Below are 20,805 nucleotides of genomic sequence, written 5' to 3' on the forward strand. Positions count from 1 at the left end.
CTTTCATCGATTTTGAGTTTATCTTTGTGTCTGGTGTAAGAGAATGGTCCAGTTTCATTCTTCTGCACATGGCTGTCCAATTTTCCCAACACCATTTATTGAAGAGACTTTTCTTTTTCCAGTGGGTTCTCTATTCTGTTCCATTGATCTATGTCAATACCCTACTGTCAGTAGGTACCCTACTGTCTTGATAATCACAGCTTTGTAATACAGCTTGAAATCCGGCATGGTGATGCCTCCAGCATTGGTTTTCTTTTTCAATATTTCTCTGGCTATTTGGGGTCTTTTCTGATTCCATACAAATCTTAAGATTATTTGTTCCAACTCTGTGAAGAAAGTCCATGGTATTTTGATAGGGATTGCGTTTAACGTGTACATTGCCCTGGGTAGCATAGACATTTTCACCATATTTATTCTTCCAATCCATGAGCATGGAGTGTTTTTCCATCTCTTTGTGTCTTCCTTAATTTCTTTCAGAAGTGTTCTGTAGTTTTTAGGGTATAGATCCTTTACCTCTTTGGTTAGGTTTATTCCTACATATCTTATGGTTTTGGGTACAATTGTAAATAGGATTGATTCCTTAATTTCTCTTTCTTCAGTTTCATTGTTAGTATATAGAAATGTCACTGATTTCTGTGCATTGATTTGTATCCTGCCACATTGCTGAATTGCTGTATGAATGAGTTCTAACAATTCTGGGGTGGAGTCTTTTGGGTTTTCTATGTACAGCATAATGTCATCTGCAAAGAGGGAGAGTTTGACTTCTTTGCCAATTTGAATGCCTTTTATTTCTTTTTGTCTGATTGCTGAGGCTAGGACTTCTAGTACTATGTTGGATAACAATGGTGAGAGTGGATGTCCCTGTCGTGTTCCTGGTCTTAGGGGAAAGGCTCTCGGGTTACTAAGATAGATAGACCCATAGCCAGCCTTTTTTTAAAAGAAAAAAGACTCAAATTAATAAAATCACGGATGAAAGAGGAGAGATCACAACCAATACCAAGGAAATACAAACGATTTTAAAAACATATTATGAGCAGCTATATGCCAACAAATTAGGCAATCTAGAAGAAATGGATACATTTCTGGAAAATCACAAATTATCACAACTGGTACAGGAAGAAATAGAAAACCTGAACAGGCCAATAACCAGCGAGGGAATTGAAGCAGTCATGAAAAACCTCCCAAGACACAAAAGCCCAGGGCCAGATGGCTTCCCATGAGAATTCTATCAAACGTTTAAAGAAGAAATAATACCTAGTCTACTAAAGCTGTTTCGAAGGATAGAAAGGGACAGATGCATCCTCAGACTCATTTATGAGGCCAGCATTACCTTGATTCCAAAACCAGACAAAGACCCCACCAAAAAGGAGAATTATAGACCAATATCCCTGATGAACTCAGATACAAAAATTCTCAACAAGATACTAGCTAATAGGATCCAACAGTACATTAAGAGGATTATTCACCATGACCAAGTGGGTTTTATTCCCGGGATGCAAGGGTGGTTCAACACTCGTAAAACAATCAACGTGATAGATCACATCAATAAGAGAAAAAACAAGAACCATATGATCCTCTCAATAGATGCAGAGATAGCATTTCACAAAATACAGCATCCATTCCTGATTAAAACTCTTCAAAAAAAAAAAAAAAAAAACTCTTCGAAGTGTAGGGATAGATAGAGGGAACATTCCTCAATATCTTAAAAGTCATATGAAAAGCCCACAGTGAATATCATTCTCAATGGGGAAAAACTGAGGAATTTACTTACTAATCATAGTAGTGACAATAGCATTTTCATTTGCGTTCAGCTTTTAGTTCTCTCGAAGCAATTCTGCAGTATCTCCTTGCTCACAACAGCCTTGAGAAGAAAGTAGGGCAGGTGTCTCCACATGTTTGACACATAAGAAAATAAGGTACAAAACACTTAAATAATTTATTTCCATCGCAGAGGCAAATAGTATTGGAACAAGAACTCAAGATTCATTCCTTTCATTAGGACCTCTTTTTACTAGTTCCCTGTCGAATATTATTATTATTATATGTTAATGTAATAGTAATGCATATAATTATACAAATTATGTACATTGTTTTATATGTTAATGATCATACTATAATTATAATTAACTTATTGTTAATAATTTTATTTTATTAATAATTAGTTCATAATATCTTCCTGTGCGTTTGTTATATAAACCTCTGAAGCAGGAGTCCTTTGGACACCTTAAAGGGCCTGTGGACAAATTAAAGCAAATCAATTAAAAACATGAAATTGTATACATGTTTCATTTGAATGTGTGTATATTTACCTTGGGACAGACTTCTAACAATACGTTTATTTTGTTGGGGGTGGGGCCTATGATCTTAAAGGTTGAGATTCCATGCTCCCCAAATTCATTTTTTATAGCTTCAAAATCAAGTTATTAAAACAACTCATGTTGCAATCATTTTTGATTATTTGGTGGTTAAATGCTTCTAACATGCTCTTAACTGTTTATTATTTATTATAGATTTGATCTGGAAGATGTGAAAAACATGGGACTTTTTCAGAAGTGGTCTGTCATTCCTCTTCTGGGACTCATAGAGACCTCTCTATATGACAATATGCTCCTGCATAGTTCTCTATTACTTCTTCTCCAAATATTAAATTCCTGTTCTAAGGTAGCAGATATGTTGTTGGATAATGGTCTCCTCTATGTGTTGTGTAATACAGTAGCCGCTCTGAATGGATTAGAAAAAAAGTAAGTTTTAAAGCATTATTTAAAACCACATCATCTGATAAATACTTTAGAAAGGGAAAACTTTAATAATAGGTTACATTAGAGCATCCTATTTTTCAAAACATTTTCAAAGGATATTCTTCCTACTAAACTGATTAGAGTAATTAAATTAAATTGAATTTGGAGGAGGAATATTTTCCATCATTTTCAACCAGCTTACTTTAAAAAAAGATATTTATATGACCTACTTTAAAGTATTTAGAACCCAAGACAAGTTGAATAAATTCACCTGTCCTCAAATAAACGTTTACCAGGTTTCCACTGTGGTCTTATAAAAATTATTATCCCCATGAGGAATAGGAAATTGAGGATTGGAAAGAGACAGTGACTTGTTGAAGATCACCCAACTAGTAAATAGCACAGGGCTTGAAACTGGAACCTGTCTCACTTCAGACAGCTGTGTTTTGAACTTAAGATGCTCTCCTGCTCTCTACTACCGTAAATGAATTTCCTGTTTCTAGATGTATATCAGCAAATAAATGGCTGCATACCAAATTGGTTAACAGCTTTAAAAAATGTGTGAGATTATATTTTTACTTGGATTTTGTGCCTTTTATGCCTGCATTTATGATGTATAGCACAACATTTTTATTAGCATAGTGTTAAAATATAAATCTTCAGAAGTACCATCTTACTGCACATTAAAACATTAAACATTATCTGTATTTTCAAGAGAAGGCAAGTGTATGATTAGTTAATTCTCTAGGCCAGGGTGGTTCTCTGAGCAAGAGAGACTCCTTGTGCTGAGTTCAGTTCAATTGTTACTGGGTATCTATTAAATTCAGGATTTGTGTACTGGGCATATGAGAAATACAAAGAAAGACAAAGAAAATATTTTACTTCCTCAAAACATTTAGTCTTGATTATAATACAATATATCACACTGGGAAGAGTTGCCTGCAGGCTTCTTCTAAAAGTAGTTTGTTGCTGGTTTGTTGCCTTTTTTTTTTTTTTTTTTTGTTTAATAAATTGGACCTACTGAATGTCCTTACATGCTACTCTATTAATTGGCCCAATTGAGGGATAGAAGTAACTAACTCATATTTAATAGATATTTATAAGTGATTAATATGTGTTCAAATCTATTATCTCTTTTAATCCTTAAAGTAACTATAAATTGCTGTGAAATTCAGAGAGGTTAAGTAATAAATATATTCAAATTCACCTTCTCTGAGGGGCCTTCTAGAACATTTCTGTTCATATCCCCTAAATCTTCACCTTCAGTGTGGTCTAGAGACCTATGTGTTCTCATGGGATCTTGTGTTATTCTCTGTTGTTACCCTTACCACCACTCACTGTTTATAGTTATCTCTTTGGTCCTCTGCAGAACAGTTAACTTTTTGAAGGAGTTGAAGCATGTTTTCTTATTTCTGTTTCTAGCATGCAGTTCAAATAACCTGCCATAGAGTAAACATGAGTAAATACTGAATGAATGAATGAATGAATGAATGCTGTAAGAATGGGAATTTAAACTAATTTTCTTTGCCTTGTTTGTTCCTTTTCTTTAGCGTTCCTTTGAATGAATACAAATTGCTTGCTTGTGATATACAGCAAATTTTTGTAGCAGTTACAATTCATGCTTGCAGTTCCTCAGGCTCACAATATTTTAGAGTTATCGAAGACCTCATTGTACTGCTTGGATATCTTCAAAATAGCAAAAACAAGAGGACACAAAGTAAGATTTAGTTTTTATGGATTTGGGAGGAAATTATATAGTAGCCAAAATTTTTATTTGAACCTAATCTTTCTTGTGGAAACTGTTTTACTGAAGATTCATCCTTAATTTTGCAATAAAAACTATCAGCTTTAAAAAGAAGTCTTTTTAAATGGCAAAATTTAAACAAGTGATGCCTCAATATAATTGGTAGCTGGCAACACATCACTAAAGAAGCCTGTGATTTTTCTTACCAAGTTGAATTAAAAGACTTCTTTTGAATAAAAATACCCTTTAGTTTTCTTTAATGGCAAATATTAAATAAGTATGAAACAGAAAAATAGGACAATTTCTAGTTAAATTTTGCCCTATATATTAAAAAGCCTGTTCTTTAAAACAGTGACATAAAATGAAATAAATTTGTGAGCTGGTATTTTTCCATTGAATTTTTTATAATGACCATTTAGAAATTTGCTTTAAAATTTCTTTTAAAGGCAGTTTAAAAATGTTTAGTACTATCAAGAACCCACATTGATCAAAATTTTTAAATTTATATCTAATAAAACATTATTGATAGTTCATGTCACAAGAAAATAAAAAACTCAATTTAAAAAATTAACATCCACATGGCTTGAAAACATTCTAGTGTCTTCTGTCTTTAGATATGGCTGTTGCACTACAGTTTAGAGTTCTCCAAGCTGCTATGGAATTTATAAGGACCACTGCAAATCATGACTCTGAAAACCTTGCAGATACATTCCAGTTACCTTCTGCTCCCCATCATGCAGTATTTCAAAAGCGGAAGAGCGTTGCTGGTGAGTATTGAAATAATATTTTAATAATTATAAATTGAAGGTGGCTTGACTTTCTATATTCTGATGCCATTCACACTTTTAAAATATTTTTTAGTTTCAAAGTTAAACTGGAGGGGCACCTGAGTGACTCAGTCAGATAAGTGGTGGACTCTTGATTTTGACTCAGGTCATGATCTCAGGGTGGTGAGATCATCCCCTTCTTGGGTTCTATGTTCAGTGGGGAATCTGTTTGAGATTCTCTCCTCTCCTCTGCCCTCCCCTTCCCCTGCTCTCATTCTTTCTCTCTAAAATATTTTTTTTTATTTTTATTTTTATTTATTTTTTTTTTATTGGTGTTCAATTTACTAACATACAGAATAACACCCAGTGCCCGTCACCCATTCACTCCCACCCCCCGCCCTCCTCCCCTTCTACCACCCCTAGTTCGTTTCCCAGAGTTAGCAGTCTTTACGTTCTATCTCCCTTTCTGATATTTCCCACACATTTCTTCTCCCTTCCCTTATTTTCCCTTTCACTATTATTTATATTCCCCAAATGAATGAGAACATATAATGTTTGTCCTTCTCCGACTGACTTACTTCACTCAGCATAATACCCTCCAGTTCCATCCACGTTGAAGCAAATGGTGGGTATTTGTCATTTCTAATAGCTGAGTAATATTCCATTGTATACATAAACCACATCTTCTTTATCCATTCATCTTTCGTTGGACACCGAGGCTCCTTCCACAGTTTGGCTATAGTGGCCATTGCTGCTAGAAACATCGGGGTGCAGGTGTCCCGGCGTTTCATTGCATTTGTATCTTTGGGGTAAATCCCCAACAGTGCAATTGCTGGGTCGTAGGGCAGGTCTATTTTTAACTGTTTGAGGAACCTCCACACAGTTTTCCAGAGTGGCTGCACCAGTTCACATTCCCACCAACAGTGTAAGAGGGTTCCCTTTTCTCCGCATCCTCTCCAACATTTGTTGTTTCCTGCCTTGTTAATTTTCCCCATTCTCACTGGTGTGAGGTGGTATCTCATTGTAGTTTTGATTTGTATTTCCCTGATGGCAAGTGATGCAGAGCATTTTCTCATATGCATGTTGGCCATGTCTATGTCTTCCTCTGTGAGATTTCTGTTCATGTCTTTTGCCCATTTCATGATTGGATTGTTTGTTTCTTTGGTGTTGAGTTTAATAAGTTCTTTATAGATCTTGGAAACTAGCCCTTTATCTGATATGTCATTTGCAAATATCTTCTCCCATTCTGTAGGTTGTCTTTGAGTTTTGTTGACTGTATCCTTTGCTGTGCAAAAGCTTCTTATCTTGATGAAGTCCCAATAGTTCATTTTTGCTTTTGTTTCTTTTGCCTTCGTGGATGTATCTTGCAAGAAGTTACTATGGCCGAGTTCAAAAAGGGTGTTGCCTGTGTTCTTCTCTAGGATTTTGATGGAATCTTGTCTCACATTTAGATCTTTCATCCATTTTGAGTTTATCTTTGTGTATGGTGAAAGAGAGTGGTCTAGTTTCATTCTTCTGCATGTGGATATCCAATTTTCCCAGCACCATTTATTGAAGAGACTGTCTTTCTTCCAATGGATAGTCTTTCCTCCTTTATCGAATATTAGTTGCCCATAAAGTTCAGGGTCCACTTCTGGATTCTCTATTCTGTTCCACTGATCTATGTGTCTGTTTTTGTGCCAGTACCACACTGTCTTGATGACCACAGCTTTGTAGTACAACCTGAAATCTGGCATTGTGATGCCCCCAGATATGGTTTTCTTTTTTAAAATTCCCCTGGCTATTCGGGGTCTTTTCTGATTCCACACAAATCTTAAAATAATTTGTTCTAACTCTCTGAAGAAAGTCCATGGTATTTTGATAGGGATTGCATTAAACGTGTATATTGCCCTGGGTAACATTGACATTTTCACAATATTAATTCTGCCAATCCATGAGCATGGAATATTTTTCCATCTCTTTGTGTCTTCCTCAATTTCTTTCAGAAGTGTTCTATAGTTTTGAGGGTATAGATCCTTTACATCTTTGGTGAGGTTTATTCCTAGGTATCTTATGCTTTTGGGTGCAATTGTAAATGGGATTGACTCCTTAATTTCTCTTTCTTCAGTCTCATTGTTAGTGTATAGAAATGCCACTGACTTCTGGGCATTGATTTTGTATCCTGCCACGCTACCGAATTGCTGTATGAGCTCTAGCAATCTTGGGGTGGAGACTTTTGGGTTTTCTATGTAGAGTATCATGTCATCGGCGAAGAGAGAGAGTTTGACTTCTTCTTTGCCAATTTGAATGCCTTTAATGTCTTTTTGTTGTCTGATTGCTGAGGCTAGGACTTCCAGTACTATGTTGAATAGCAGTGGTGAGAGTGGACATCCCTGTCTTGTTCCTGATCTTAGGGGAAAGGCTCCCAGTGCTTCCCCATTGAGAATGATATTTGCTGTGGGCTTTTCATAGATGGCTTTTAAGATGTCGAGGAATGTTCCCTCTATCCCTACACTCTGAAGAGTTTTAATCAGGAATGGATGCTGTATTTTGTCAAATGCTTTCTCTGCATCCAATGAGAGGATCATATGGTTCTTGGTTTTTCTCTTGCTGATATGATGAATCACATTGATTGTTTTACGGGTGTTGAACCAGCCTTGTGTCCCAGGGATAAATCCTACTTGGTCATGGTGAATAATTTTCTTAATGTACTGTTGGATCCTATTGGCCAGTATCTTGTTGAGAATTTTTGCATCCATGTTCATCAGGGATATTGGTCTGTAATTCTCCTTTTTGGCGGGGTCTTTGTCTGGCTTTGGAATTAAGGTGATGCTGGCTTCATAGAACGAATTTGGAAGTACTCCATCTCTTTCTATCTTTCCAAACAGCTTTAGGAGAATAGGTATGATTTCTTCTTTAAACGTTTGATAAAATTCTCCTGGGAAGCCATCTGGCCCTGGACTCTTGTGTCTTGGGAGGTTTTTGATGACTGCTTCAATTTCCTCCCTGGTTATTGGCCTGTTCAGGTTTTCTATTTCTTCCTGTTCCAGTTTTGGTAGTTTGTGGCTTTCCAGGAATGCGTCCATTTCTTCTAGATTGCCTAATTTATTGGCGTATAGCTGTTCATAATATGTTTTTAAAATCGTTTGTATTTCCTTGGTGTTGGTAGTGATCTCTCCTTTCTCATTCATGATTTTATTAATTTGAGTCTTCTCTCTCTTCTTTTTAATAAGGCTGGCTAATGGTTTATCTATCTTATTAATTCTTTCAAAGAACCAACTCCTGGTTCTGTTGATCTGTTCCACAGTTCTTCTGGTCTCGATTTCGTTGAGTTCTGCTCGAATCTTTATTAACTCCCTTCTTCTCTTGGGTGTAGGATCTATTTGCTGTTTTTTCTCTAGCTCCTTTATGTGTAAGGTTAGCTTTTGTATTTGAGTTCTTTCCAGTTTTTGAATGGATGCTTGTATTGCGATGTATTTCCCCCTTAGGACTGCTTTTGCTGCATCCCAAAGATTTTGAACGGTTGTATCTTCATTCTCATTAGTTTCCATGAATCTTTTTAATTCTTCCTTAATTTCCTGGTTGACCCTTTTATCTTTTAGCAGGATGGTCCTTAACCTCCATGTGTTTGAGGTCCTTCCAAACTTCTTGTTGTGATTTAGTTCTAATTTCAAGGCATTATGGTCCGAGAATATGCAGGGGACAATCCCAATCTTTTGGTATCGGTTCAGACCCGATTTGTGACCCAATATGTGGTCTATTCTGGAGAAAGTTCCATGTGCGCTTGAGAAGAATGTGTATTCAGTTGAGTTTGGATGTAAAGTTCTGTAGATATCTGTGAAATCCATCTGGTCCAGTGTATCATTTAAAGCTCTCGTTTCTTTGGAGATGTTTTGCTTAGAAGACCTATCGAGTATAGAAAGAGCTAGATTGAAGTCACCAAGTATAAGTGTATTATTATCTAAGTATTTCTTCACTTTGGTTAATAATTGATTTATATATTTGGCAGCTCCCACATTCGGAGCATATATATTGAGGATTGTTAAGTCCTCTTGTTGAATAGATCCTTTAAGTATGATATAGTGTCCCTCTTCATCTCTCACTACAGTCTTTGGGGTAAATTTTAGTTTATCTGATATAAGGATGGCTACCCCTGCTTTCTTTTGAGGACCATTCGAATGGTAAATGGTTCTCCAACCTTTTATTTTCAGGCTGTAGGTGTCCTTCTGTCTAAAATGAGTCTCTTGTAGACAGCAAATAGATGGGTCCTGCTTTTTTATCCAGTCTGAAACCCTGCGCCTTTTGATGGGGTCATTAAGCCCGTTCACATTCAGAGTTACTATTGAGAGATATGAGTTTAGTGTCATCATGATATCTATTCAGTCTTTGTTTTTGTGGACTGTTCCACTGAACTTCTTCTTAAAGGGGAATTTTAAGAGGCCCCCTTAAAATTTCTTGCAGAGCTGGTTTGGAGGTCACATATTCTTTTAGTTGCTGCCTGTCTTGGAAGCTCTTTATCTCTCCTTCCATTTTGAATGAGAGCCTTGCTGGATAAAGTATTCTTGGTTGCATGTTCTTCTCATTTAGGACCCTGAATATATCCTGCCAGCCCTTTCTGGCCTGCCAGGTCTCTGTGGAGAGGTCTGCTGTTACCCTAATACTCCTCCCCATAAAAGTCAGGGATTTCTTGTCTCTTGCTGCTTTAAGGATCTTCTCCTTATCTTTGGAATTTGCAAGCTTCACAATTAAATGTCGAGGTGTTGAACGGTTTTTATTGATTTTAGGGGGGGATTTCTCTATTTCCTGGATCTGAATGCCTGTTTCCCTTCCCAGATTAGGAAAGTTTTCAGCTAGAATTTGTTCAAATACATATTCTGGCCCTCTGTCCCTTTCGGCGCCCTCGGGAACCCCAATTAAACGTAGGTTTTTCTTCCTCAGGCTGTCGTTTATTTCCCTTAATCTATCTTCATGGTCTTTTAATTGTTTGTCTCTTTTTTCCTCAGTTTCCCTCTTTGCTATCAACTTGTCTTCTATGTCACTCACTTGTTCTTCCACCTCGTTAACCCTCGTCGTTAGGACTTCTAGTTTGGATTGCATCTCATTCAATTGATTTTTAATTTCTGCCTGATTAGCTCTAAATTCTGCAGTCATGAAGTCTCTTGAGTCCTTTATACTTTTTTCTAGAGCCACCAGTAGCTGTATAATAGTGCTTCTGAATTGGCTTTCTGACATTGAATTGTAATCCAGATTTTGTAACTCTGTGGGAGAGAGGACTGTTTCTGATTCTTTCTTTTGAGGTGAGGTTTTCCTTCTAGTCATTTTGCTCAGTGCAGAGTGGCCAAAAGCAAGTTGTATTGGGAAAAAGAGAAAAAGAGAGGAGAGAAAGAAGGAAAGAAAAGAGAAAGAGAAAAAAAAGGGAAGAAAAAGAAAAAAAAAAACGAAAAAAAACGAAAAAAAAAAAAAAGAAGAAAAAGAGAAAGAAAAAGAAAGGAGAAAAAAAAGGGGGTGGGGGAAGGAAACAAATCAAAAAGCAAAACAAAACAAAACAAAACAAAAACAAAAACAAACAAACAAAAAAAGAACCACCGGGGAGTATCTTCTGATTCTGTGTACTTTAAGTCCCTTGGCTTCTCCTGGAAGTTGTCCGTCTAGCTGGTGTTCTGGGGGAGGGGCCTGTTGTGCTGATTTTCAGGTGTTAGCAGTTGGGGGAGCTGCTGTGCCCCTGCCTGGTGCAGGGCTCGGTGGGGGTTGTTTACCCCGTGAGGCCGCAGGAGGAACAGCCCCAGTGGCGGGGCAGCTCTGGAAACCTGGATTCAGCTCCGGCAGGAACTCCGTCTGCAGGGCCTGGAGGCTCTGGGGCGGGGCCGCTGATGTGCTCAGCTGGGGCAGGAGCGTCCTTGCTGTCCTGGGCCCTCCCGGCCTCTGCCTGTCCCGGGGGAGGCCGGATCCTGGGCTGTGTCCCGGCGCCCTGTGCTCCGGAGCCTGCGCTGGTGGATTCGCGCTCCCGGGCCTCGCAGCCCCCTCCGTGGAGCCGCCGCCCGAGCCCCTCCGAGCTGCTCCTGGAACCGCGCAGCCCCCTCCGCACGGAGCCTCTTCCTCTGCCCGAGCCCCTCCGAGCTGCTCCTGGAACCGCGCAGCCCCCTCCGCACGGAGCCTCTTCCTCTGCCCGAGCCCCTCCGAGCTGCTCCCGGGGCCGCGCAGCCCCCTCCGCGGAGCCGCCGCCCGAGCCCCTTTAGCTGCTCCGGGTCCCGCCGGGTCCCGCCGTGCGCGCTGCAGCCCTTAGGGAGCTCGGCGCACTCTCCTGGGCGCGCAGTTGCTGTTACTGTCCCCGGGAGCCCGAGGGCATCCCCGCCCTCCTGGGTCCTGCTCCAACTCCCCGCGAGCCCCTTTCCGCCCGGGAAGGTCGGTGCAGCTCCTGCTCCTCCGGGACGGGGCTCTCCTGTCCTGGGGACACTCGCCCCGGCCTCAGCCCGGCTCCTCGCGGGGCCCCTCCCCCTTGGAGGACTTTGTTTCTTTACTTCTTTTTCCCCGTCTTCCTACCTTGATAGAAGCGCGAACTCTTCTCACTGTAGCATTCCAGCTGGTCTCTCTTTAAATCTCAGGCCGAATTCATAGATTTTCAGGATAATTTGAAGGTTTTCTAGGTAGTTTGGTGGAGACAGGTGATTTGGAGACCCTGCTCTTCCGCCATCTTGCTCCTCCCCCCCCTCTCTAAAATAAATAAATAAATATTTGGGAAAAAATAGGTAAACTATAAAATTTGAGGTTTCCTCCCAGTGAAAACCATTCTACTAATTTCTTTCAGTGCTCTTCTCATTCAGTTATCTCTTGAGCAACTACCATGTGCCCAGCACAGTGTAGATATTAAAGATACAGTGATGAAAAAAACAGATACAGATTCTGCCCTCACAGAGATTACAAATTAGTAGACAAATGTAAAGGATCAAAGTAGAGACTATACAGGGCAACCTGGTTTACATCAGGAGTTAGAGACATCTCTGAGGAAGTGAGATTTCAGTGTAGATGTAAAGAGTAAGAAAGGAGCCAGCAAGGTAGAGTCAAGAGAAAGAGTACTACAGGGAGAATGAATGGCTTATGTGAAGGTTTCACAGCAGGAAAAGGCGAAGCTTCCGAGAACTGAAGGAAAGTCATTTAGCTAGGGTGGAATACTCTGGAGAGAATGAGGAGCGTGATGCCGGATGAGGCTGTCCAGGACGGTGTGGGCCAGTGCATAGATAATGACATAGGCCATGTGAGGAAGTTGAGATTTTATCCTAGAGGGAAGTCATGACATAAGCAGATTTTCATTTTGTAAAGACCACTCTGGCTTGTGTGTAGAGTGGATTAGAGGAGAGAAAGAAAGGAAGTGGGGGTTCAGATAGGAAGCTATCAGCAGTCAAAGCAGAAGATATGGCTCTCATGTGTTTAGAATGCATGCCACCTCAGGGCTTGCTATGAATTTAGCTTATACTAAATATAAGCTATGTAAATAAAATTTCTGAGACATCCACATAACTTTATTGCCCTTGCGTATCCTCCCTTAATATAATATCTGAATGCAGCCTCTCCTCTTGAATGGACCTCCCAGTGGTAACTCTGGTCTTGGGTAGAATTCTGCCTTTTACTGAATCTGGCAATAATGCTCAGCTAACTGCATGCCAAGAGATGACTTTCAAACCACTTTTCCATTGCAGGATTCCTTGTATAGTCAGTGACTGCTTAGGTGGAATTCACCCTCTTTTGATATAGGAAAATATGCCTTTACCAGTGTCACAGATCACAGGAGCTATTTCTTTCTTGCTAACATCTCTCATTCTCATGTCCATTTCTCCTGTGCTTTTATACCTAGATCCCTGGTTTCTTTTTTGATCAATTCATGCCTGGGCTGACACAATAGGGCCCTTGCTGTCCTCTGTTTGGTCTGTGATTTCCCTCACAGTCAGTCATTTCTCTCTTTAGATACTGGCATTTTTTATTACCTTGAGCCTCAGAGCCGTGCATAGCTCCAAGCTTGTTAATTGTTTATTTGTTTGAGGCCTTTTAAAGTGGATGACAGACTTTTAGTCCTTTCTTTAAACCATTCTCCTTTTTTTTCCTGACTGCTCTAGCCTCTCACCCTTGGCTTCCATTTTTCACTATATCCACGTAAATGCAATTACTGTAAGCCACATGAGGCTTATAGAGTCCTACAAAGTTTGAGCTTGAGAAAAGACGTTAAAAGTCTGCTGGACCAGCTCCCACATTTTACAGAAGCACAGAGGCCTGGCATTAGAGACTGTTGGAAGAAGAGGGCTGATGCTCCTCCCTCTGTGTCCAGCACCACATCTGCTCTTTCCAACTCTGCCACGTCTTTAGGACCCATCTCTTAGAGGTCTCTCCCACCAGTTCTTCCTGTTTTCCATACAACCGTTACTTAAATGCTGTCTCTTTGAATCCATTTACAAAATACCCCCTTCTATGTTGCTTTGTAATCCCTTCTGCGTGTTTTTACACATGTATTTGGGAAAGAGTGTGTTTCATTTCCTCATTCTCAAAGTGTATTGGCTGTGTATATCCAGGTACAAAAGATACAAGTCCCTGGAGCTCCTCTGCTTCTGAGCAGTATGGGTTATAAAAGCGCATTTAAGTCTCTTTGTTCATGATGCTAAAGTTACTAAGAAGAATTTATATTTCCATCATTTAGATATAACGAGCCGTTACTTCCAAAATTTAAAGTAAGCTGTTCTCATTAGTGATAAATATTTTGGGGAAATGTTTTCTTCCTCATTTAGCATTTATTGAAAACTGTTGACAAGGGACACGTCCAACCCCACTGCCACCTCCTACACCTCCAGCAGGGCTTGTGGGTCACCTGGCAGCTGCAGCTTCTGTTCCAACCATGCACCACATGCTTTGGTCATTAACAGATCTGCTCAGACTGTGGATGCCGGGACACCCATGGCTTAGGCCCAGAGTTACTTCAGCAGCACTGTTGTCATATCTAGATTTTAAGTTCTCACACTCTTGGAGGAGTTAGATACTATTTTATTGCCAGACTGATCTGACAGCCTGACTCATGTATGCCATTATCCTGCTCAATATCCTCAATGGTTCCAGCTACCCAGTTAACAAAACTTGGATTCCTCAGCCTCTGTATCTTTTTTGGTCTAGACAAGAGAGAGAGATGTCACTCTGCCTAAATGATATCATGCTCTACCTTCTGTTTGTAAACTGATTTCTATTTCTAATCAATATATTTATAGATACCTTTCCATATAATAAAAGTATTCTTTATGTTTAATGAACACATGATAATCTATTATATTGATTTGCCATGATCTTGTTTCCTAATCTCTATCAATAAACAAAGGCTTTTTTAAACTTGTTTTTGCTGTTATAAATAGGATAGCAATGTACATTCTCTTATGTTTTTTCACTTGTCCACTTATCACTATGAAAAACTTTAAACATTCACCTTAGTGATGAAGATAGAAGTAAGCATTAAGTGCTACATATACATATAAACTAACATAAATATATATGTTGTATTACTAATGATTCATATACAAATAAATTTCCTTTATACTTCAACCATCAATAACAATACCAATTATTAACAACTTTTGATGCTTTGTATGAAATAAGCATTGTGTTTTATGTCCATTATTTAATTAATTTTTTAAAAGATTTGTTTGTTTAGAGTGCAAGCAGGTGTGGGGCAAAGGGATATTGAATCTCAAGCAGACTCCCCACTATGCGTTGGAGCCTGATGAGCCAAAACCAAGAGTCAGACACTCAACCAACGGAGCCACCTAGGCACTCCATCCATTATTTTATTTATTAATCAATCAAACAACCCTCTTTATCCATTCATTCAAATATCAAATATCTATTGGGCATCAGCCACATACCAGGTATTGTTTTATCTGCTTTCATGGAGCTTGTCTCTTACTGGAGAAAATGGTCAATAAACCTGTAAACAAGTACATTTAATATCATGTCAGACAGTGATAAATATCTACCTGTGAGGTGAGCTCTATTTTCCTTTCTAATCTACAGTTAACATAGGGAGGGAACAGAGGCTTAGAAAGAAGTATACTTGAGGCCACCCCAGCTGGTATAGCTTCACAGCATGAGTGCTGAAATACCACCTCTTCACTTTTTCAAGTAGATAATAGTGAAGAAGACTTAACATTTCCTTGTTCAGTATATTGCTCTGCCTCTGAATTAGGATTATCTGCTGCTTATAGAGAATGAAAGCTGCCAGAAATGTAGACAGTAGGAAGAATCTGCTTAAATTAAGTAAGAACATAATCTGACAATATTATTCTTGAATATACCCTATCCAAAATGAATATTTCTTATTTGCTTTGTTTTGGTCTCAAAGGCAACTCCACCTACCAAAATGTATTAACAGCTAAGAAATACTGATTACCTAAAATACTGCATAAATTAAAATGCTATTAAAATATTTAAATATCTTACAGTCATTAAAACCTATCATAATTTAGTCATGTAAGTAATATGTATAGAGACTATATTTGGAAATTTATGTTTGGTATGTTTTCATAATTTAAAACAAAGGTTCAATTCCAATGAAGGTTCCATTATTCCTCACCTACGAAAACATCATTTTGGTTCCTATGGTCAACTTCCGATGTCCTGCTCCTTCAGCCAGTTAAATCAAGACTCATTCTCCCTGTATCCTCCTGGATCCACTACTTGTGTGGTACCTTTCAAAGCAGGTGCAGTTATGGTGCAGGAATGCTACTCCTAACTGTTCGATCTGAGGAAACATTTCTCAGGAAATGCTTCTGTAGGAAATGCACCGAATCATTTCAGTAGCAAATCACTGGAATTATATTCACTTTTCCAATCTCCTTACTTTCATTGGACTGATTTCCACTATCTCACTTATATGTACTTTTCAAAACTACTTTATAAAATTTAACAATGGTAATTATCCAGAAATAGTAACGTTCTTACTGAAATATGATGTGCTTTAAAAACCTGTTGATTATTTTGGAATACAAGGAAGTGAAACAGTATTTGAACATATTTTGTCAGAACATTTTGAACTACTTACATATACCCTTCTAATTCTTCTGAGCTTTTCAGAGGACTCAAATTTTGCCAAATGATGGCCATCTCACTAAGCTATGTCACTAGTTTCAACATTCTTATTTGGACTTTGAAATCAGAAGTACTGTTATACTTCATCAAAGAAGGAGAAACATCACTTTCTCTGAATCATGCATTTTCCTTTTGTGTAAATTACCTTGGTATAAATTAAGATTCGCTTCATGGTCTAATACTCAAAAAGTTTCAAGAAAAATAATTTCCTAAAAAAAATAAAAAATAAAATAAAATAAAATAAAATAAAATAAATAAACAAAAATAAAATAAATAAAAAATAAAAAATAAAATAAAATAAAATAAAAAAATAAAAATAAATAAAAAAAAGAAAAATAATTTCCTTGATCTGTTAACCACAGCATTTGATGTTTTTAATTTATATACTTGAAGGTCCTCGAAAATTTCCTCTTGCTCAAACTGACTCTCTTTTGATGAAAATGCGCTCAGTGGCAAGTGATGAGCTGCATGTGATGATGCAACGGAGAATGAGCCAGGAGAACCCCGTCCAGGCAACAGAAACAGAGCTTGCACAGAGGCTGCAGAGGCTCACCATTTTAGCAGTTAACAGGATTATTTATCAAGGTAGGACTAGAGGATAAATATGGGCTTGCTCAGATATGAGATTAAAAGGAAAATGATTTAAGAGGAAACTGATTAGGTTTCAAAATTTTATACAGCATTAATTTTTCATTCTCAACATCACAGTGTTTAAAGAATTTCTTATTTGGAACTTGAATAAAAATTCACTTCTTAAGTTATATGCTGGCATGGAGTGACCATTGAGTTTAAAACAGTACAGCACCCCCTATATATTATTTTAATGTTTCTTTGAGATAATCGTAGATCCACATGCAGTTTTTTTTTAGTATATGTGCTGCCTGAATAATCACTCATATGGAGCTCACATCCTTAACCACTATTTGGCATTGTCACTATTTCTAATTTTAGCTATTCTGATAGATGTATAGTGATATCACATTGCATTTGCATTTTTATGGGGGCTACCAGTTTATATATTAATATATAAAACTTAGTACCTAGAGCAACCACTAAAAAGCTATGCAAAGGAATACACTTAAAAGCACTATAGATAAGTCAAAATGGAGTTCCAAAATAATGTCCAGTAACCTCAAGAAAATAGGAAAAAGAAAACAATAATTGTTAATCACTAGAAATACACAATACAACCAAGGCTCTTATCTTTAACTTTTCTCATTTGTATTTGGGGCAACCAGATCCCAGACTAAACTGAAATTGAACCATTTATCACATGTAGATTTAATGGGATAGCACATGCACTAAAACAGCTCTGCATATCCACCTAATGTAAATATCATGTGGTCTTTATGTTTGATTTGTACAAGAACCTCATGGCTTTAATAATTTTGCAGTTTAACGCATCTTCATTAATAAAATAAATATTTAGTTTACAATTACATGGCATATATGTTTAAATTTCTACATTGTTTTAGGTGAATTCACTTTCTCCAGTATATTGTTATCTTCTACATCTAATACACTTGCTACACATTTATATTGTGACAACTGAGTTAGTAATTATATAGAATATTTTTACCAAGTTCATTACCATTTGTAATGGCTAGGCATCAGTGTTCTGACTACGTATTTATTCATCTTTTAATTCAGAATTTAATCCAGATATTATTGACATCTTGAGTACTCCAGAAAATGCAACTCAGAGAAAGATCTCAGTTTCCCAAACTGAAATTTCTGAAGAAAATGTTCATCATGAACAGCCTTCCATTTTCCATCCATTTCAGAAGGAGATACTCACATATCTGATAGAAGGATTCAAAGCATCTATTGTAAGTAAATTAATTTCATGGGACATGTTCATTCACACAAAAGAATGAGGTTTTATGTGTCTACTTATTCTTGAGTTATTATGAGTTATTATGAAGGTTAGATTTTAGCTTTAACATATCTAACACCTTCACAATTATATAGAGAATACTAACAGATATCAGGCTCCATTAATCACTGATGTGCTTGGGTTTCTGTGGGTCACATACAGTTGACCATAGGGAACAAATCAAATCAGCCAGTACATTTCATAGATGCCAAAAGTCAATCTAATTCTAGTAGAACTCATGAGTCATGATTCTGCAATCTCTAAATGTAAACTAGATTTTGGTGTCTGCAGGTTTTACTTTAGAGCTGAACCATTTACACAGGGCCCTTAGGACTGGCAGTAATTTGGAGAGCCATTCCCAAAACTCAGAATAAATTCTAAAATGTACTGATTCCAGTTTTAAACCAGATACAGGAGATTTCATTAAGATTGAGTTAGCTTTGGTTGGACCACAGCTGAAGCAGCTTATTTGGTTACTTATTAAGGAATATGAATGGTCAGTTCTTATTTCATGACTATTATATTCAATATTTTAATATTACTTCTTTATTATGATTCCTTTTCTTATAAATTATAAAATCAATCTACTATTGTTTTTTGATGGTCCTTTTTTTTTTTTTTAGTTTAAAATTTCTAAGCCATAATTTGAGTGACCTTAGCTTCTTGACCCATCGCTCTCTTTTCTGTGTGTGGTAAAATACACATAATATAAAAGTTCCTATTTTAACCATCTTAAAGGTATAATTCATTGTTGTTAAGTATATTCACATTGGTTTTTTTTAAGTTTTTATTTATTTATTCATGAGACACACACACACACACACACACACACACACACACACAGAGGCAGAGGGAGAAGCAGGCTCCATGCAGGGAGCCTGACGTGGGACTCGATCCCAGGTCTCCAAGATCAGGCCCTGGGCTGAAGGTGGCGCTAAACCACTGAGCCACCTGGGCTGCCTCGTGTATTCATGTTATGCAACCATTACCACTATCCATCTCCTGAACTTTTTATTATCCCAAACTGCTCTGTACCCATTAAATAATAAGTCCTCATCCCCCTGGCCCCCAGCCTCTGATAACCATTATTCTACTTTATGTCTCTATAAATTTAACTTTCCAGATACCTCATATAAGTTATACAATATAATATTTCATACAATATTTGTCCTTTTTTATGTGGCTTATTTCATTTAGCGTGATATTTTCAAGTTCATCCATGTTAAAGCATGCATCAGAACTTCATTCCTTTTAAAGGCTGAATAATGTTCCATTCTGTGTATATACATTTTGTTTATCCATTCAACCATCAGTGGACATTTGGATTGTTTCCATCTCTTGGCTCTTTGAACAATGCTGCTGTAAACGTTGGTATATGTCTATCTTTTTTAACCACCTGTTCATAGGGATGCATATGTCATTCTAATTTCTACTACTAAAAAAGCAATCTGTAATAAAACATGCTCCATGATCTTCTCTAAAGAAGAGAGCTGTGTAGAGTGGTTAGTGTATTATTGCTTGGAAAGTCTGATCCTAATTCATCCCTGTTCTGATTGAAGGGTTCAAGTAAAACCAGTGGCTCCAAACAGCAGTGGACTAAAATCTTATGGTCTTGTAAGGAAACCTTCCGAATGCAGCTTGGCAGACTCCTAGTGCACATTTTGTCACCAGCACACTCTTCTCAAGAGAGAAAGCAAATTTTTGAAATAGTTCATGAACCGAATCATCAAGAGATACTACGAGACTGTCTTAGCCCATCCCTGCAAGTAAGTATCTTAGCACTTCATAAGTAAAAAGTAGTGGTGAAGTATAAAATTTAACAAGACAAAAACTAAAGTTATAAAACTGTATTTTCATGCCAAACATCCTAAACATAGTTTTCTTATCAAGAATATATCTCCTGAGGTCTTTCTTCAAATGCTCCATACCAGACTCAAATTGACCTCTTTATTTCCCATTTCTTCTTCCAGCTAAAATTAATAATTCTGTATCTAAGCTCCTACAAGATCCTTTGTAGTTTTTTACTAAATCTTCAAGTGTTTTCTTTTTTAAAAGCATTATGTTATCCATAAAACATCTAAATTGAGTAGCTCAAATAACATATTTTGAAATATGATAGTATTTTTTTTAAAAAAACTTATGGGAAGTTGGGGATCTCTGGGGGTGGCTCATGGTTTTGCACCTGCCTTCGGCCCAGGGCGTGATCCTGGAGTCCCAGGATCGAGTCCCACGTCAGGCTGTCTGCATGGAACCCGCTTCTCCCTCTGCCTGTGTCTCTGCCTCTCTCTCTCTGTCTCTCATGAATAAATAAATAAAATCTTAAAAAAAAAAACTTACAGGAAGTTAAAATTTTTAAAAATGGAATGATCAAAATCTAAATACTTCAAAGAATTTCAGAGCCTATAAATTCTATTAAAGAGTGATAGGTGGAGAGTTTAAATGGTACAACCAGTTTAAAGAGTTGTTTAGCATTTTCTTATAAAATTAAACATACACTTACCAAAGAAACAAACAATCCAATCATGAAATGGGCAAAAGACATGAACAGAAATCTCACAGAGGAAGACATAGACATGGCCAACATGCACA

At 37.6% G+C, this 20,805-nt stretch overlaps 1 protein-coding gene across 1 annotated transcript in view; it reads left to right on the plus strand.

The window, feature by feature from the left end:
- Window positions 1-20,805, plus strand: part of LYST (lysosomal trafficking regulator) — a 189,329-nt gene that overhangs the window by 96,278 nt on the left and 72,246 nt on the right. Inside the window, exons 26-31 of the mRNA XM_025448651.3 lie at window positions 2,511-2,741; window positions 4,289-4,455; window positions 5,097-5,249; window positions 16,734-16,925; window positions 17,991-18,169; window positions 19,776-19,982. Of these exons, the coding sequence (XP_025304436.1) occupies window positions 2,511-2,741; window positions 4,289-4,455; window positions 5,097-5,249; window positions 16,734-16,925; window positions 17,991-18,169; window positions 19,776-19,982 (1,129 nt within the window). The remainder of the gene's footprint in view (window positions 1-2,510; window positions 2,742-4,288; window positions 4,456-5,096; window positions 5,250-16,733; window positions 16,926-17,990; window positions 18,170-19,775; window positions 19,983-20,805) is intronic.

Source organism: Canis lupus, chromosome 4, assembly GCF_003254725.2.
Source record: "Canis lupus dingo isolate Sandy chromosome 4, ASM325472v2, whole genome shotgun sequence".
Classification (NCBI taxonomy): Eukaryota; Metazoa; Chordata; class Mammalia; order Carnivora; family Canidae; genus Canis; species Canis lupus.